General features: G+C 37.5%; 1 protein-coding gene across 1 annotated transcript in view; it reads right to left on the reverse strand.

Moving 5' to 3' along the window:
- Nucleotides 1-13,058, reverse strand: part of PDXK (pyridoxal kinase) — a 52,159-nt gene extending 39,101 nt beyond the window's left edge. The window contains exons 1-2 of the mRNA XM_051984794.1: nucleotides 12,587-13,058; nucleotides 634-688 (exon numbers count right to left, since the gene is read on the reverse strand). Of these exons, the coding sequence (XP_051840754.1) occupies nucleotides 634-688; nucleotides 12,587-12,673 (142 nt within the window). The 5' untranslated portion in view covers nucleotides 12,674-13,058. The remainder of the gene's footprint in view (nucleotides 1-633; nucleotides 689-12,586) is intronic.
- Between the last annotated feature and the right edge of the window lie 6,491 nt (nucleotides 13,059-19,549).

Genomic DNA, 19,549 nt, shown 5'->3' on the forward strand with positions numbered 1-19,549 from the left:
CATTCTTACATGGGAGTTCACTTGTCTCTGCTTTCAGGAACAGTCTGTACTTTTCTGTGTCACTTTGCTCTTGAATCAAAGTGATGCCAAAACGTGATTTAGACAGATAATATCTGATTAAGTTTTTCACTTTATCCGTATTATATTGTAAATGTTTTTATAAAAATTGTTGGCCTTAATTCATAGTAACTTTTCTTTTAGGGAACAGAAATCAACATATATTGTTTCTGCTTGAAGACAAATAGAATCACCAGAAATGATGATTATGGGACCTCCTACGATCAAGTCCAAAATCTGGTTCTTCTGGAATAATCCCTTCAAAACAATCATGAGAGCTTTTAAGTACTGGTGGTTCTGACATCATCACTGCTCCTCCTTCACCAAAACAAAACAATTTAAATAAAAATAAAAATGTAAAAAACCAGCTAAAACAGCGGATGTGTAGAATAGTGAGCAGTTTGCTGGGAAGACCCGAGTTCATGTCCTGCCTGTGAAAACCTTATAGTAGTATGATTGTGGGTAAACTTTTTAATTTCAATGTCCCAGGTACTTGTCACTTAATAAAAGTTACTACTGATATAAATAAAGTGGAATTTTTTGAAATCTGTTTCTGCCCTCCCCACCCAAAATTACCTGTATGATTTGAAAACTGGACCGAATTCACTGTGTCGATTTCAAATCCCAAAACCTGCAATAGAAATAGAACAAAATTTAGACACCTGAAATGAGTTTGTAAAGTCTGGAACATGCCTAAAAAGAAAGGAAATGACAAAAATTTAAATACTTCAATGGGATATCCCTACCAAAAGCTTGAAATTTTAACATACACAAATCTCATAAATGAATATCATGAAAACCTGGTTTAGAATTTATAACCATGATAGAAAAGCATACTAATATAAAAAACCCAAAATAGAAAGTTAGGTTTACCAGTCTTCAGGTAGGGTACAATTACTGCCATGATACATGTGGACAAGATCTAGCTTAAGATTTTCAGTGTCCCTTATAGCTAGTAAAAGATTTTCCAGCTTCACTCAAGCAATGACATTTGTGGAAAGAATACAATTCGTTCACAAAATCCAATGAGCCATAATCCCAGAAAATGAAAAACAAATAATTGTTCAAACAATAAATCAAAAAATTATTATTCAATGGAGATGATGGGGGTGAACCCTGAACAGTCTTCCTTAACTTTTGGGTGAGCCCTGAAACTGTCCTGACAGGGACCCAACCTTGGGGCAGTTAAGTGAGTTCATTAAGATTGGCCCAGGACCACTCCCTACTTAGCTGGGAACTTAAGTGGTCTCATTTAGCTGGAGATATGGACTTGTATTTCTATAGAGCCAAAAATTAGTCCAGGACCAGATGTTATGAAATTAGACAAATGAAAAGCCTGAGAGACAGTTTCTGGGTAATTAATAATTATCCCTGACAGATGAAAATTACAATCCTGATTATTAAACAAAAAAGAATTGTCATATTAATGAAGAGGTGGGTTAAAAGTCTTCAGCTCCTCCTGCTAAGTAAGGCACATCCTGTGCATACCCTTTGATCCAGCAGTGTTTCTACTGGACTTATACCCCAAAGAGATACTAAAGAAGGGAAAGGGACCTGTATGTGCCAAAATGTTTATGGCAGCCCTGTTTGTAGTGGCTAGAAGCTGGAAAATGAATGGATGCCCATCAATTGGAGAATGGTTGAGTAAATTGTGGTATATGAATGTTATGGAATATTATTGTTCTGCAAGGAATGACCTGCAGGATGAATACAGAGAGGACTGACAAGACTTACATAAACTGATGCTAAGTGAAATGAGCAGAACCAGGAGATCATTATATACCTCAACAATGATACTGTTTGAGGATGTATTCTGATGGAAATGGATCTCTTCGATAAAGAGAGCTAATTCAGTTTCAATTGATCAAGGATGGACAGAAGCAGCTACACCCAAAGAAAGAACACTGGGAAATGAATATAAACTGCTTGCATGTTTGTTTTTTCTTCCCGGGTTATTTATACCTTCTGAATCCAATTTTCCCTGTGCAACAAGAGAACTGTTCGGTTCTGTACACATATATTGTATCTAGGATATACTGTAACCTACTTAACATGTAAAGGACTGCTTGCCATCTGGGGGAGGGGGTGGAGGGAGGGAGGGGAAAAATCGGAACAGAAGTGAGTGCAAGGGATAATGCTGTAAAAAATTACCCTGGCATGGGAGGGAATGGAAGGAAGGAAGGAAGAAAAGAAAGGAAGGAAGGAAGGAAGAAAAGAAAGGAAGGAAGGAAGGAAGGAGGAAGGAAGGAAGGAAGGAAGGAAGGAAGGAAGGAAGAAAAGAAAAGAAAGAAAGAAAGAAAGAAAGAAAAGAAAAGAAAAGAAAAGAAAAGAAAGAAAGAAAGAAAAGAAAAGAAAAGAAAAGAAAAGAAAAGAAAAGAAAGAAAGAAAAGAAAAGAAAAGAAAGAAAGAAAAGAAAAGAAAAGAAAAGAAAAGAAAAGAAAAGAAAAGAAAAGAAAAGAAAAGAAAAGAAAAGAAAAGAAAAGAAAAGAAAAGAAAGAAAATAAGTCCAGGACCACTCCTACTTAGCTGGAACTTAAGTGGTCTCATTCAACTGGAAATCTAGGCCTGGGGGCAGTGACAACATTGAGGAAATCTCATTCAATTAAAACTTCAGTCTCAGATTTCCTATTAAAACCCAATTTTAAACTCCTTACAGGAGGTCCAGAAGTAGGAATTATGCCATGCCAAGGGACCTTTCCTCTCGGCACAGCTGCCTACCAGGACCCCTGCCCACTGTGAAAACATTCTCTTCTCAATGACAACCCCTTTTTATTTCTGTCAGGATCTCTACTTCCCTACGAGGACTTTGCCACTGAAAGTCTGCCTTCCTAGCAAAGTTGACTTTTCTGTGCCAATTAAACTTTCCTTTTGCTACTAATATTTTGAATTTATGAATTCTTTCGCATTGAACCTGCAAGACACTACAACTCTCTCCACTGCCACTACTTGCATCAAAATTACAAATTATAAAGTAATTAAAATCTTTATATACTTTGACAGATTTGATATCTCAGCCTTTTCACTAAGGAGAAATTTTTTGTGGTAGCAACGAATAGGAAGTAGACACCAATGAAATTGTGATAAATGAATGATTTCTACACTACAACATAATTGAGGTGGGGCATACTGACTCCAGGAAATAATTCAGGCTTAAACTAGAGTACTTATAAGAATACCATGCCCTGAGGGTCTTTATTTAAGGGAAAGGGGCAACCTAGCAGAGGGAGGATAGAAACAAGGGAAAAAAACAAAAACAAAAGAATCTGGCAGAGCAGGAAAATTGGATGATTTAAGATTTGACAATTTCATGAGAGTTCCTAAAATTGGATTAAGGTATGCATGGGAAAAAATAAAAAGCTTTTATTTTAAGGAAATCCAAGAGAGCACTGGATAAGGACCTAGATATTCAAGGAAATGGAAAGGGTCCTTTTGTTCTAATAAAATCCAAGAAAGTTATCAGATTATTCTTTCCCATTTATTCCTTCTTTCTAAAGTCAGTAGAAGACACTGTTGGAATTTTAACACTTGTCCCAGCCCCAATAATCCTATCACTTTCTCTAGTGGACTTCATTAGAGCAAAAGAACTCTATACTTTTTTCATGTGAAATGGACAAATCCCTCCTTTCGGCTTTGGCCAGCAGAAGAAAGATCAAGATTGATCTAATACTTGCTCCCACCCTCCTGTTGTAAAATGCTAATCACAGATTCCAATGCAACAAGCTGAACAAAAAAAAAAAAAACCTATATAAGACTGTCTTTAGTTCGGTAAAGCACGGAATTTTGACCATTCTGTCCGGAGCTCGGTACCAAATAAATCCTAAATCTTCCTCATTGCGGCTGTCTTGAATTTTATTGCCTGGGCTATTTCACATGTTTCCATGAGGCAGCTGCCTCAACCCTAAAATCTGTTACTTTCTTTGAGACCACACAGACCACATTAGAAGAAAATCACCTTTCACTTTTTTCCATTCATACCTTTATCTTGTCCCAGGGACTTTCCCCAGGCATACTTTGAGTTATGCAAAGGGAGGCAAAATCTCCTCTTGAGATAATTCTCTAGAGGAAGTACTCAGGGTGCATGATCCCTTTTCCTAAGTTTTAATTGGCTTTAGAGCTTGAATTTCTGAGAGGACCCTGAAACCCAACATCTTTAGTGTACCTCAACACTTTCCCTCAAAAAACTTACTGTCTAAAGTGGGAAAGATAACAAAGGGAACTTGGAAGAGAGCTATATATACTTAGTAGAACAGTGTAGAAATGGACCATGTGTGGGTCAGAAACCATTAATAAAATGACTGGATAGATCTCTAGAAGCAAAGCAAAGTTTATTATATATTCTCAAGAACGGGCGTCCTGCCCATCGAGCAGACAATGGAAGGGAGGAAGCACTGTAGGGGGCAGCACCGTAGGGGGGCAGGGTCAATGCTTTTAATCCCTAAGGCAAATTCCCCCTCCCACCACTGACCCTCATCCTTATTGGTTGAGGATCTTACATTCTAAACTCGGGAACTGCCCAAGAAATTGAACTTGATCAACAAGTACATAGTTGCCCATAGTTGGCTGAAATAGGGAGGATAACAAAAAGGGGGTTTAAGTATGCCCTTAGGGGGATAACAGGAAGGGGATAGCAGGGAGGAGACTTTAAGTATGCCCTTGACTTAATGCTTAAAGTCCTTCAGGCCTACTCAAACTTTGAAATAGATGAAGCCTTACTCGATTTTCACAACTGTCTAGAAAGATCTCACCTTATCTCGTTCAACAATAAGTAGCTCCAATTTCAGGCAAGACCAGTGAAAATGTGTTTTATCAGACTCCACTTTGGTAGAGTTCAAAAGTTCAACTTTCCAGCTATTTTAACAAAAACTTTTGGTTGTTGAATTACAACCAATTTTGATAAGCAATTTCTCTCTCACTGAAATTATATATGTAGCCAAATTTTCAAATTCCTGTTTCTATTTTAGCTTTCCTTTTTTTTTCCTCTATTAATTTTTTTCTATTGCACTAAATCTACTGCATGCCTATGTCGAATTTGCATACGAAAGATTATTGAATATGCTAATTATAGAATTAATGATTCAGTGCATGGTGTACACATGGAATGCAATTACAATCCTGATTTTATAGGGAAAATTTAAACTCAAGGACATGACTGGGATTTCTACAGAAGATCTCAGGAGTTTGACATAATTAGGATTTCAGAATGGACCATCTCCAGGCTAGTCCCCAGGGAAGAATTCTTTAACTAAATTAATTAATTTTATTAATAACTCAAATTTCTTGGTCCAAAACACCATTCAGGACCTCATCAATTACAAACCACTTTTTATAAATAATACACACTTAAATTATAGAAATATTCATTGTTCTTGGGCAGGCAAAGAAATTTTAAAAATATATTATCTAAAATATTTTGTTTATTCATCAGCCATACTAATCAAAGTACTTGAGGATTAAAGCTTGAAAACAAAAACTTCCATAAGAACAAAAGGTCAAGAATCTCTAGGAAAACAAGAAAATAAAGTGTGTTTAACTGTATCTGATCTCAAATTATACAATAAGTAATCAAAATGATTTTATGCTATTTAAGAAATAGAGGTTGAAATTATCACTTTTTGCAATGATGATGGTATACTAAGAGACCCCAGAGAATCAACTAAAAACTATTAGAAATAATCCACAACTTTAGCAAAATTCAGGATTCAAAATAAATTCACATAAATCATCAGAATTTATCTACTTTTATAATTGGGTATATAACTTAAAAACAAGCACAGTAGTTAGCTGTTTGTTAAACCTAAAGATCTAAACTGAGAATGCAGTATTTGACAAACACTTCCGATGTGGATACAGAAATCAGCTTAGCCTCTCCCTTTGCCAGAAAACTCTTAAAACCTATTTTGGGGACTTTTGTTTCTCTTAAAACCTATTTTGGGGACTTTTGTTTCCATAGTTTAAGGCAACCATGATGTGCCCAGGTTGCATTTAAGGAACTCAAAGACTTTCTCAGACTGCTTTATTTAGTAACTAATTAGCTTTCTTTTTGCTTATATTTGGGTTTGCTTAGCACATAATAAAGATTGGAGAATTAGAATAGGATATGTGAAGAGGGTTAGAGATTTCAGTAGTTAATTTCTGTAACATCCAATTAATAAGAAGTTGGGAAGGTATTTATTTGAACTTCAGGATGGGGAATAAGATCGCCTTTGAGGTTTCAAAAAATGGGCATTTAGGCTAATAGATACTTCTTGCCAAGAATATAAAATAAAATCCTTCCAGGATTTATCAGTGAGTCAGTGAATTCTTGGTAAGATTGTTTCTTATAGTGTACGGCTGATTTAGCAGAATGGAATTTTGATTTTCTTGTGACCCCATTTAGATTTTTCTTGGAAGAAATATTGGAGTGCTTCTCCTTCTCCAGATAACTTTACAGGTGAAAAAACTGAGGCACATGGGTGTGTGGTTCAGAAATGGTGAGGGGTCATCATTTAATAAAAAGCTGGAGAAGCAAAGCAAAGTTTAGTGTACATTCTGGAGAGAAAGGGGTTGAGCAGAGGGGAAGGAAGGGAAAAAGCACTCTCTGGGGCAGGGTTAACACTTTTAATCACTAAGGCAAATACTACCTCCCACCATTGACCCTCATCCTCATTGGCTGAAGATCTTGCACTCTAAACTCAGGAACTACCCAAGAAATTGAACTTGACCAATAAATATATAGTTGCCCATATTTGACTGAAATAGGGAGGAAATGATGTCATGGGAGAATAGCAGGAAAGGGACTTAAGTATGCCCAATTCCTTCAGGCCTACTCAAACTCTGAAATAGATGAAGCCTTATTCGATTTTCACAACTGTCCTGAGAGATCTCACCTCATCTTGTTCACAGGGAAGTGACTTGCCAGGGTCACATAATATGTGTAGCTGGATTAGGACTCAGGTCTTCCTGATCCGAGACCTGGCATACATTTTATATAGCATTTATTATTTCATTTGAGCCTAACCTTGGGACATACACAGGTGCTATTACCACATTTTATGGTTAAAGAAACTGAGGCAACTGGGTTAAGTGACTTGCCTAGGTTCACAATATAGCAATATATCTGACATAAACTGAGATCTTTTGGGGGGCCTGGATCCCCTTCAGGGAGCTCCCAGACCCTAGGAAAAGCCTGGAAACTCCCAGTTATAAGATTCCATTCAGAGAGATCTTGATCAATTACCCTCCATTGAATTGCTACAACTCTCAGTGACTTAAACTCCCAGTTAAATAATCTCATTCAATTCTAAATTGAATTGAAAACCAATCTCCCAGCCAAATATCAAAGCAAGCCCCAATATATCTAGGACTATATGCCCAGATATCTTTGAAGAAGTCGTAAACAGGATTATTCTTCTTAGCAAGTTGTCCTGCCAGGATTTTCTTTGCCTAGTGGTGAAGATATTTTCTTCTCAGTGTTAAATTAACCTTTGCTATCTTCCTAACAGGACATTACCCACTAAGAACTCTGTCTTCCTAGCAAGCTGGCAAGCTGCCAATAAATCCCTTTTTGCCACACAGATTTCTGGTTTTTGAATTTTTTCACAAGGGACCTGCCCCCGACCAGAGAGGATTTTCCACTCCAGTTCTCATACTTCATCACAACTACCACTGACCTTATTATTTGCACCTCATCATATCTAAGACTAGATCTGAACTCACTTCTTCCCGACTTCAAATCCAGTTCCCATTGGGGTACTTTTGGGCTTCTCTTTCTTCCTTCCCATGATCCTTAAGAGAACCAGTTTTATTTTGTACCAGATCCCTTGTTTTCCTTAATCTATTGCCTCTCTGACCCTACCAAAACTTAATAATGCATGCTTTATTCTCACCATCTACCATCTTCCACTTCTGTTCTCATATATATATTTTTTTAATTATAGCTTTTTATTTACAAGATATATGCATGGGTAATTTTCCAGCATTGATCCTTGCAAAACCTTCTGTTCCAACTTTTCCCCTCCTTCCCCCCACTCCCTCCCCTAGATGGCAAGTCTGTTCATATACTATTGAACTAAACTAGAAGTTATACCGCCATTGAAGCAGGTTGTGGTCCCTTTAAAATCCTTTCAGATTGATTTGTGCAGATTACTCCCAGCCCCTCCTGGCAGATGCATTTTCAGTTCAGGAAGCCTGCACCTTTGATTCACAAATCCTGGTCAAAAGCACCCCTTTTGAATTACAATAGCAGATCTGGGCTTGTCCCAGCCCCCACTGGATCTGAGCCAACTTGGGACTCCATCCATAGGTCCCTTTAGCTAAATCTCTCATTATAAAAGAGCCCAGCTGGAGCCCTCCCTTGGCAGAGATTCTAAAACATGCTAGCCCCATGCTTGGCATGCCAAGGGTCTTTGCCCCCTGGAATACTGTTTCCAGTACCTCTTTACTCTCACCTATTTCCTTAACTAGACTTTAACCTTACTTCCAATCCCCATAATAAACCTCTTTTATCAATCTAGGGTTTTGGATCTGTAAATTCCTTTATAGAGGATCTCAGGCTGCCAGAAAGGGAATCTTCAGAATTCCCTACCCTTGCGCCTCCACTAGACCTCATTTAACTCCCTGACCATTAGTAACCCTAATTTCATTTGGGTATCCCAAATCTAAACCTCATCACCATGATGACTGGGTCCACTACAAATTAATGTTTTCTAATATTAACTGGGATCCACTTCAGCAAACAACTTTTTTACTCTTTCCTAACTGATTTTCTATCCTAGTCCAAGGTTGATCCAAAATCTTCTCTCCCAGAGCACCTTGTGCCTTCATGGGTAGCATCTCACCTCCCAAAGAAGAGAGGCAATTGGCACTTATTCTTCTGAATGGGCACAGGACACAAAGATAAAGGGTTAGCATGACATTCCAGAAAAAGACTCATCTTCTTGAGGGCATGGTTTAGATTTTGGCTTTATTTTGTAATTCCCCATAGTGTGACCTAATATGTGTTTGAAAAAATGATAGATGACTTGACAGTTTTGGATACAGGTAACTTTTAAGATTATATATAACTGATGTCTGATGATGCTTTGCTAACCAATATTTCCAAGAATAAGGCACAAGAGCAAAGTGGGAGAAGGGAGACCATCAGAAAGTACTCCACAAAGGAGTACTGGGGGATGATGTTCCTAAATCTGAATCCAGAAGAACAACCTAAGTCCAAGTCCAGAAGAAAGCTGGAAAGTTGAACCTTGAGTTTTCACTTCTGCTGCTGACTTCCTGGATGTTACAGCTAAAGATTCCATCCACCACAAGAAGTATTCCTGACTATGGAAACTGAAAATATATCAAAGCATAATAATTTCACCTTTTGGGGGGATTAGGAGAATGGGAAGAGGGAGCTGTTTGCTTTTCTTTTCCCCTTTTGGTCCAGTTTTTCCTGCACAACATGAAATATGGAAATGTTCAAAAGTTTTGTACATGTACAATCTCTATCAGATTGCTTGCTGTCTTAGGAAAGTGGGAGGAAGAAATAAACTGGAACACAAAATCTTATAAAACCGAATGTTGCAAACCATATTTGTATGTATTTGGAAAAACAAAACAAAATACTATTATGGAAAAAAGGAAATCTTTTTGGTTCTTATTTTAGGGCCTTCCCTCAGAGATTACCCTCCAATATCTATCTTGTTTATATAGAATTATTTATTTTATCTCCCTGCTAGCTGTACTCTGACTTAGAAAACACCAAATTAATAAACATGTCCCAATTACATTTCAATCTGGTACAGGAGTCAGGTGTTAAAAGTAATTTCAGCCTAATTCAAATCTTTTTGTCATAGGGTTATTGCTTTCTCTTTACAGCAAATAGCATAGGGAATCCCCAACGATGATATGCCCAATGATGGTGGTGCATATATTGGCTTGGAGTATGCCATGATCTCTTTCTCCCTCCTGTTCCTTTCCAACTAAATCTGCCCCAACTGCCAGAATTCCTAGTTAAAACATTGCTAACAAAAAAATGAAACACTCATAATGTGGACTATTGAAGGAAGGAGGAAAAACACAGGGTGCTAGAATCCTTATAAGCTCTTAAATCATTAGAATCGATAGAGACAACAATTATCTAATTTAGCATGGTTCAGTATGATTGATCTGATCTTACAAGGAGATGTTATGGGACAGAACTTGAAACAAGGTACTAAGTGGAACGGATAGAAACAATGCTTGTGTTCACATCTTTAGAGAGCTCTTCTAAGTAAGAAGCTCTCAAGTCCACAGAGCACTCTGGGAGGAAGCCCACAAGCCCACTCTCGGAGGTGGAATCAGATTCATTCCAACTTTCACCTTGGTGCTGGCTGGAGATATTTGGAAGAGAAGCTGAAGCTGGCAGAGGCAAAAGATTAGCGGCAAGAGCTCTTGGAACCAAACAGAGAGATAGGCCTCTAAGAAAGCTAACCAGGCTTGGAAAGAGTTAAGAAATAAACATTAAGCCCCAGGGTCTCTTTTACTCTTTTTTTTTAAAACTTTCTTCTGATAAGTCATCTAGATGAAGAATATACTTCTGAATAGAAACCTATAGTTATCCATAGTTATAGAGTACTTTTACAACCTCGAAAATATGCCTTAGCAATTTGGTAATTTAAATGTATCCTGTAAAATTGAAAACAATTAGTAAACCCAAGTTGTAAAACAACAAAAGAAAAGAAAATATTTTGAAATCAGCAACAGTATCAAAATTAAGATCCCAGGAAATATATTGATTCATTATGTTGACTTTGGCACCTTTTATGCAATGTACCCAAAATGAAATTCATAAAAAACAAACCAAAATACAACAATTATCATCTGGTGGTCTATTGCAAAGGTTAAAAAAACTCCATGCACTTGCTTTTGGATGAAACTGAAAGCAATAAAACCATGCTCTTCACTCAGCCTATTCTTTAATCAACAGAGGGAAATCTTTAATAAAATAAAAAGAAATTTTTAGCACAGGCAACTTCTGTAAATCAACAAGACAGTGTTCAAAGCTAACCACACTATCTAATCCTCTTATCTATGCCTCATTTATGCTGTTTTCTTTCCCTCCTTCAGGAAGACACAAAACAAAAAACTGCATCTTAGAGACTTAGAAGATTATACCAAATACATAATTTCGACTTTCCGCTTTTCCTTCACTGTTTTGTTCCCTTTAAAACCATATATATATCTATACATAGATATATATATGGCAGCTTCACAAAGTCTATACACAGAATATTGTAAAGTCAAGCATATGTACCCATTTTCTTTTCACTTTTAAACATTTCTGATTTACCTTATTGGGGAAAAAACAATCCAAGGCATTTTTAAATTTTGTTTTAATTTGTAATATTTTCTTATAAATATGCCTTTTTTGAATTTCACCTAAGGAACATTTGATCTACTGTACAATCAATAAAGAAAATCCCCTCCTAACAAAATCCTGTTAATTTCTAAATAATTAAAACAAATGACGACTACTTTTTAAAGAAAGGATTCTTTTCACAAAAGCAAAAAAAAAAAAGTAGTTAACACAGTTACACAGGTTTTAACTCTGTAGCAACCTTGGAAACATGCCCTTATAATTTGGGGCAGCTAGGTGGCGCAGTGGAGAGAACTGGCTTGCAATCAAGACGAGTTCAAACGTGGATTCAGACACTAGCTGTGTAACCTAGGTCAAGTTTGCCTCAGTTCCTCATCTTGTGAAACGAGCTGAAAACGGAAATGATAAACCACCCCAATATTTTTGCCAAGACAAATCTAAACTGGGTTATGAAAAGACAAATTGAAAAGTGACTGAACAACAACAAAACCGTCTGCTTAAGAACGGAATGCTGCCTGAGAACTAAAGATACAAAAGATACTACAAAGCTTTGCCATATGTATGTATACATAGGATATAATCTGTATCTATAATGTATTTGGATATATATATATAAATATAAATATATAGAGTCTAAGTGTCAAGCCTTGCCCTACCATAACCTCTTGCACATATATATGTATTTATAATGTAGATGTTTATTTACTTGTATAGATAGGTAGATAGAATGTATACATGTCTTCTAAGCGTTAAGCCTTGTCTTGCCCTGCCAACCTCTTATATACATATAATATGATGTCTATTTATAATGTGGATAGATGTGTGTATATATAAATATAGATGTGTGTACATATAAATCAAGTCTTGTGTTATCTTGCCTTGCCTCAAACTCCCCTCAAAAGCCCAGACCACTTAACAGATTATTAACAAGCCGGAAGGTGGAACCTAGACAAAAGAGTTAGTTACATAAACTCCCAAGAAAAGGTGTCTGTGTGTGGAGGGGGTGAGGGTCGGGGAGTCCCAGAGAGATGGTCGTGGAACCCTGATAGCGTCTCCAGACTCGCTCACCAGGAGCACCCCCAAACCTTCTCCAAAAACCAGTCAATTTCCTTGAATCTCCCTATGGCTTTCAGGCAAAGGGAGGCAGAACCCATTCTCCCCATTCCCACGCAAAGACTTTCCCCCAGCCTCCGCGCCCTTCCACCCACGCCTTACTTGCAGGGGAAAAGTAGCCGCTCGATTGCCCACATAGCCTCGGACGACGTGACTCTGGATGGACAGAACCCTGCACTCCTCCTCCATGCTGCTCTCCTTCGTTTGGTAGGCGAACCTGAGGCTTGGAGTCGGCTGAATGAGGAAAAAGGATTCAGGGCGTCAGGAGGAAGAGCGCGGGCAGCCCACCTGGATAGAGCGCCGGCAGGATTAAACGTGGATTGGTCTGGGGTAATGGCCAGAGAAGATCCCGGCCGGCAAGGACCAAGCAGACAAGGAAATTAGCAAAGAGCGCAGCAGCTGTAACCGAGGGAGAAGAGGCGGGGACCTGGGAGGCGGGGGGCAGAGTTATGGGGGGCGGAGCTCAAAGACCGGAAGTACGGAGCCAAGGCCGAGTTGGGCCGAACTGTTGGTGCGAAGTGGGCGGGCGCGTGCCGGGGGTGTTGCTGACAGGCATGACGTAAGCCAGAGCCAAGGTCAAAGTGTCGCCTTCGGTTCCTGCTTCTAAGGTGGGCTCTTGCACGCTCTATGGGCCTCTCCTAGTAATTCGGTTCAGGCGATTTGTGCGGACACCTAAAGTCCTCGTTTTTACATCATTAATTCTGAGCCAGCTTCAGAATGATTGGGAGCTCGCGGGGAATCTGAGCTGTTATGTTGCATCGCGTCCAACACTCACACTACGCAGCTAGTCACCCCGCCGTGTTTCCTTTCTCCAAATAAATCAACACCCCATACATGTTTCTATCCAGAAAACGCAAAACCATCCTTCCCATTAAATCTGCGTTTTTATATCATTAACTCTGAGCTAGAATAAGGCTATCTAAGGACAAGTAGGGGGTGATCGTGGGGTGATCGTGAACCTTTCCATGAAATGGCTGGTACTCCTCCCACTTTGCGGATGCTAGCATCTACACATATATTCTAGTTTGCAGATTTCAGGGCTTCCTCCCTAACCAAACGCATTCACAATTACAAGTACGTAGTTTATGAATGAGCAAAGAAAGAAAAACAGATAGCAATGTTGCTTTATTCAGGTTATTTTCGTGTTGTGCTGGTTTCTATCTAGGGTTACCCCAAAAAACATTGTACACAGCAACAGAAAGATTGTGTGATGATCAACTATAATAGACTTAGCTCTTCTGAGCAATTTAGTGATCCAAGGCAATTCCAATAAATTTCGAATGGAAAAAGCCATCTACATCCAGAGAAAGAAGTATAGAGACTGAATAAAACTCAAAGAATACTGTTTTCACTTTTTTTCCCCATCTTTTTCTTTCTTATGGTTTTTTTCCCTTTTGATTTTTCTCTCCCAATACGACTCATATGGAAAAAATGGAAAGATATTTTTAAAAAATGCACATGTATAAAAAATAATAATAAATAATAGCTATCTTTCTCCACATTGCCTTGACTTTCCATTTCCTCAAACAAAATCATTTGCAATCTTTTAGCTCTGTTTGTAATTTACTTTTCCCCTTTAATTCTCTTTCCTACTATAGACATTGTTACTCCACTTCAGTCTAAGGAAATATATATATGTGTGTGTGATCTAAATCTACATGTCTGTAAAAAATTAAAACATTGTGGAAGCATAGTCCTATTTTCCTCCTCCTTGGCTTTCAGACTGGCTAAAATATTTTAATCACACATGCATCATGCATGTACACATAATGTATATATGAATACCTATTTGTGCATGCATGCATACATATATGTCTGTATTCTAGGATTTTTTAGGTTAAGTTTGTAAACTTGTAAATCTCCTTTGCTTTTATTTGTCCTTTTTTTTCACCTTTGGCCTTGGTTTTTCACATGTTTCAGGAATAGCCCATTGCTTAGCTTCCCTATCCAGGTGCTGACTTCATAATTGGTGCTGGATGAGCTGCCACATTTTCTAAATTTCATGTTTCCAATTTCTAACACCCACGTAACACACAAACAAATGTTAGCAAACATTATTATATTTTATGTTACACTAGAATAAAGTGGCAAAAGAATGGGATAAAAAAAGAGTCACTGTGGGTGTATGCTGACTGGGTACAGCCAGCTGCCATAGGAATGAGGATTTCCTTGTTTAACTCTGCTCACAGAGAAAAAAATGACACACAAACTCCAGAAGAGTGTTGCAACTAAAGGAAGGTGCCATGATAGAAGGAATTTATCTTTAGGGAAACAAGGGTCAGGGTCATTTTATGCAACCTAATCCACTGGGCTCAGCAGTTACTATTCTTTACTTTAGGGACAAAGTTGATTGGGATGGCCTTTACTTCATTAACAACAACTACTATTAGGCTTGGAGAGTCATGTGCATGAAGTTATGCTAAGTGAGGAACCAGGAGATCATTATATACTTCAACAATACTACATGATGATCAGTTCTGATGGGCATGGCTCTCTTCAACAATGAGAGGAGCCAAATCAGTTCCAATTGATCTGTAATGAACAGAACCAACTACACCCAGAGAAAGAACACTGGGAAATGAGTATGGACCTCAACATAACATTTCTATTCTTATTGTTTACTTGCATTTTTGTTTTTTTCTTCTCAGGTTATTTTTACCTTCTTTCTAAATCCGATCTTCCCTGTGCAACAAGATAACTGTATAAATGTGTATACATATATTGTATTTAACATATACTTTAACATATCCCATAACATGTATGGTATACTTGCCATCTAAGGAAGGGAGTGAGGGGAAGGAGGGGAAAAATTGGAACAGAAGTTTTTGCAAGGGTCAGTGTTGAAAAATTACTCATGCATATGTTTTGTATATAAAAAGTTATAATAAAAAATAAAATAAAAAAACAGCTACTACTTTTGAAGTCTTTGAACAAGAGGAAAGAAACATAAATCTCATGCAAAGGGCTTAATTTTGCAAAGTCTCCATTGGTCTCAATATGGAGACATATGTCCTTCTACTCTTAGGTTGCAGCTTCCTCTTTCTCTTGATACTCTTTCCTGGAAATCACTGTGAAGAATCCCAGGGGCCTCCATGATCTCACAGCCAATTAAATCTAAGGAAAACTGAATCTCTAAGGTTACACTAATTTAGGGCTAGTTTCTGACATAAGAGTACACCAAGTTTCAAGAAATGTTCCATTTGGGTTGTCATTAGTCTGATTTGGGTAGCAATGGATTTATCATTCATGGTAGGATATATGACATCGCCATATTTAAAAACCTTTAAATTTAAATCAGTGAAAAATAATTATTAATTTGAAAAAAGGCCTTTAAGTGAATCAAAGAATTCATATAAGTTAATCCATAACATCTGATTACCAAGGAAGAAAAATAATGCATCAGTAAGATGCATCAGATTTAAGAATCACTGAATCACTGAATCTTGGAATGAGAAGGAATTTCATAGATCATCCAATCCAACCTATATCAAAAAAATGATTTTCTGTCTTCTGTTTAAAGACCTTCAGGCAGGCAGAAACCACTTTTTCAGAAAATAATTTTTTTAACTCTAATTACCAGCATAACACCTTGTTATGATAATTACATTATTTTGAATCTAAAAGCAATATAACACCCTTCTAAATTCCATTTTGTTCCTTCCTCTTCAGCTTTAGCAAGTTTATTTTATTTTATTTTTAAAAATATAGTATTTGCGGGCAGCTAGATGTCACAGTGGATAGAATATTCGTTCTAAAGTCAGGAGGACTTGAGTTCAAATTCAGCCTCAAACTTTAATAATTACTAGCTGTGGGACCCTTGGCAAGTCACTTAATCCCAATTGCCTCATCAAAAATAAAAAACGTAGTATTTTATTTTTCCCCATATACATGTAAAAGGATTTTTTTCACATTTGTTTTCAAAATTTTGAGCTCTAAATTCTCTCCCTTCCTCCTTTCCTATCCCCCTCATCGAGAAGGTAGGCAATTTAGTATAGGTTATACATATATAGTAATGCAAAATATATTTACATCTTAGTAATGCTGTGAAAGAAGACAGACTCCTACAAAAACTCAAGAAAAATTTTTAAATTTTCTATTTTTTTAACTTTTCCTTTATTTTATTAAAACTAAAGGGGAAGTCAATATGAATATCAGTCATCGGTTAATAAACAAATATTTAAGCATTTACTATGTTCTAGGAACTGTCAAGTGCTAGAAATGCAAATACAAACAGAAAGACAGGCCCTGTGCCTAAAGAGCTTACATTCTAATGGGGGAAGACAATGCATAAAAGGAAACTAAAAGGGGAAGGGATGGGAGCAAAGGAAGAAAAGAACCCAGATGTCCAGGTCTGGTAGAGCAAGTGAGGAGTGAATACCTGGAGAGGGATGACAAATAGCTAGCCAAGTGTTCTCTTTGGTCTACTCTACTATTCATTTCCATTTATGGGAAAGTTCATTCCATTCACATTCACAGTTATGATTACCAATCCCTTATTTCCCTCCATTCTGTTTTAACCCCTGTGTACTCCTTTATTCTCGCTTTCCATCCTGTCCTTAGTAGAGGGTTTTTTCTTTTACCCAGCTTACCTACTATTTATCTTCTATCATCTTCCTCCCTTCTCCTTTTTTCCCTAGTTTTTCTGCCCTCCCTTCTATCCAGCCCCTCTTTTTTCTTTCCCCTTTCTTATTCTACTTCTTTATAGGATTAGATAAATTTCTATATAAAAATGAATGATTGTTATTTCCTCTTAGAACTAAAATTGATGAGATCAAGCTTCATACAAGCTCATCCTCCTCTCTTCTTCCCTTGATTGTAATAAATCTTTTGTGCCTCTTCATGTGATCTAATTTGTTTCATTTTACTTCTCCTTTCCTCTTCTTCCAAAACAGACTTTTTCAATCCCTTAATGCCTTTTTCTTTGACATCATCAAATCCACTCCCATTAGGAATTTATTTTAAATGAATCACAATTGCTTTAAGCTCCTAATTAAGAAGCTTCTTATATTCCCAATTTGACTTTCTATCTAAATATCTCTGTCTAGGTAGCCCTTGATTTCTTGGTGGTTGTAGAAAAATTCAGGTTACTTAAAAACATTTGGGTAATGAAACAATGGATTATATTATAGTGTTTGTGGATAGAAAGACACTAGAAGGAAAAGGAGGGAAATTGACCTTTTTTTAGAACCTCCCTCAGTCTTTGACTACATGGTATCAACATGAGTCTTCTTCTTCAAGAGAGGTTAATGTGGTTCTTCTGGCGACAAATTCACCCCAAATCTCTATTCAAAGAAATACCATACTAATCAACCTTATTCCCATGACTCCCAGACTCTTTGGACTTTTCCTCTGCTGTGTGTTTGATAAGGTCTAGATATAGGGTACCTAAATGAAATTAGGTTTAATTTGAGGTTTAGTGGCAGGTTCAGGGTACAGGAAGTCAAATGGAGCTCCCCTGCAACCCCACTGGATTGGGTGCAAGGGTACAGAGCTAAATGAAGTCTAGTAGCGGGCATGAGAGTTCCCTATGAAAGAATTTGTAAGCCCTAAAAGCTAGATTGATAAAAGAGGTTTATTATGGGGTTTGGAAGTAAGGTTAAAGTATAGTTAAGGAAATAAGTAAAGGCAAAGATAAAGGAACACCGGAAACAGCATTCCAGTGGACAGAGGGTCCTGGCATGCCAGGCATAAGGCTAGCATGTTTGGAACCTTTGCCAAGAGGGGATCCCAGTTTGGCTCTTTTGTAATGGTAGATTTAGCTAGAGGGGCCTGTGGGTGTAGTCCCAAATTGGCTCAGATCCGGGTGGGGCTGGGACAGGCCCGGATCTTTTATTGGAATTCAAAGAGACCAGGATTTGTGAATCAAAAGGTCCTTGATTGATTTGTAGGATATACAGTTTTTGTTTGTAGAATATACAGATGAAGATAAAGTGAAATGGAAAGGCTCTTTACTCAAAACAAGGTGACTTTTTTCAATTCCTATTAAGTCAGTCTGAATGATTTCATGTTAAACCTTGTTTAGCAGGTCATGCTTACTTCTTTTGATAGTGTAATGAGAAAGAATCTAAAGTGACAGTAATCCCATCTCCTCATGATTTTGCATACCAACCAAAATACTTATGTCCTTATATGGAAGTTATTTATTCCCTTCTATAAAAGGTGGGAAGTGGGGATGGAAAACACACAACTACAAACTATTTTGGAACACTAAATAAAATTCTTTTAAATTTCTTTTTCTGGCTTGCCTCATTCCACAAGGAGAGGTCTGAATAGGATTTTCTCTTGACAATTGACTCATTTTTCCTGAAAACTGGCAAAACTGTCTCTGGACATGATTTGTTCTCTCTTTATAGGGGTCCTCAAACTTTTTAAATAGGGGGCCAGTTCACTGTCCCTCAGACTGTTGGAGGGCCGGACTATAGTAAAAACAAAAACTTTGTTTTGTGGGCCTTTAAATAAAGAAACTTCATAGCCCTGGGTGAAGGGGATTAATCGTCCTCAGCTGCCACATCTGGCCCGTGGGCCGTAGTTTGAGGACCCTGATATAAGATCTTAATCATCTAAAGACATAAAAAGTCCCATTTATGTCGACTTTGGACCCTTCTGACTTGGAGTATAGTTGAAAACCATGCAAATCAACATACACTGTGATATTGACCAAATGTGTTTCTAGATAGAAACAAATTGAACAGCATCTATAGAAGTTGAATGCCCTTGTATCCTTTTTTGCATATCTTGGCTATGTTAGGGCAAAATAAACTTTCTTTTGTTAACTGATCAATTACTTATTAAGGCATCATTTCATCTAAAAACTGAAACTGAACAAATGAAGTTTTGGAATACCCCTAACGTGTAGGAAGAGGGAAACATTGTAAAGAGCTTTGAAAACCAAATAGGATATTTTGTATTTTATTTTAGAGGCAATAAGGTAGCCATGATGTTTATTGAATAGGAGGGTGAAGAGTCAACCTTCACTTGAGATAGATTATTTAGCAGCAGTGTGAAGGATGAACTGAGTTTTGATAGTGTACACCAACAAGAAGGCTCCTAGACATTAGGTGATAA

The sequence above is a fragment of the Antechinus flavipes genome, chromosome 3 (assembly GCF_016432865.1).
Source record: "Antechinus flavipes isolate AdamAnt ecotype Samford, QLD, Australia chromosome 3, AdamAnt_v2, whole genome shotgun sequence".
Classification (NCBI taxonomy): Eukaryota; Metazoa; Chordata; class Mammalia; order Dasyuromorphia; family Dasyuridae; genus Antechinus; species Antechinus flavipes.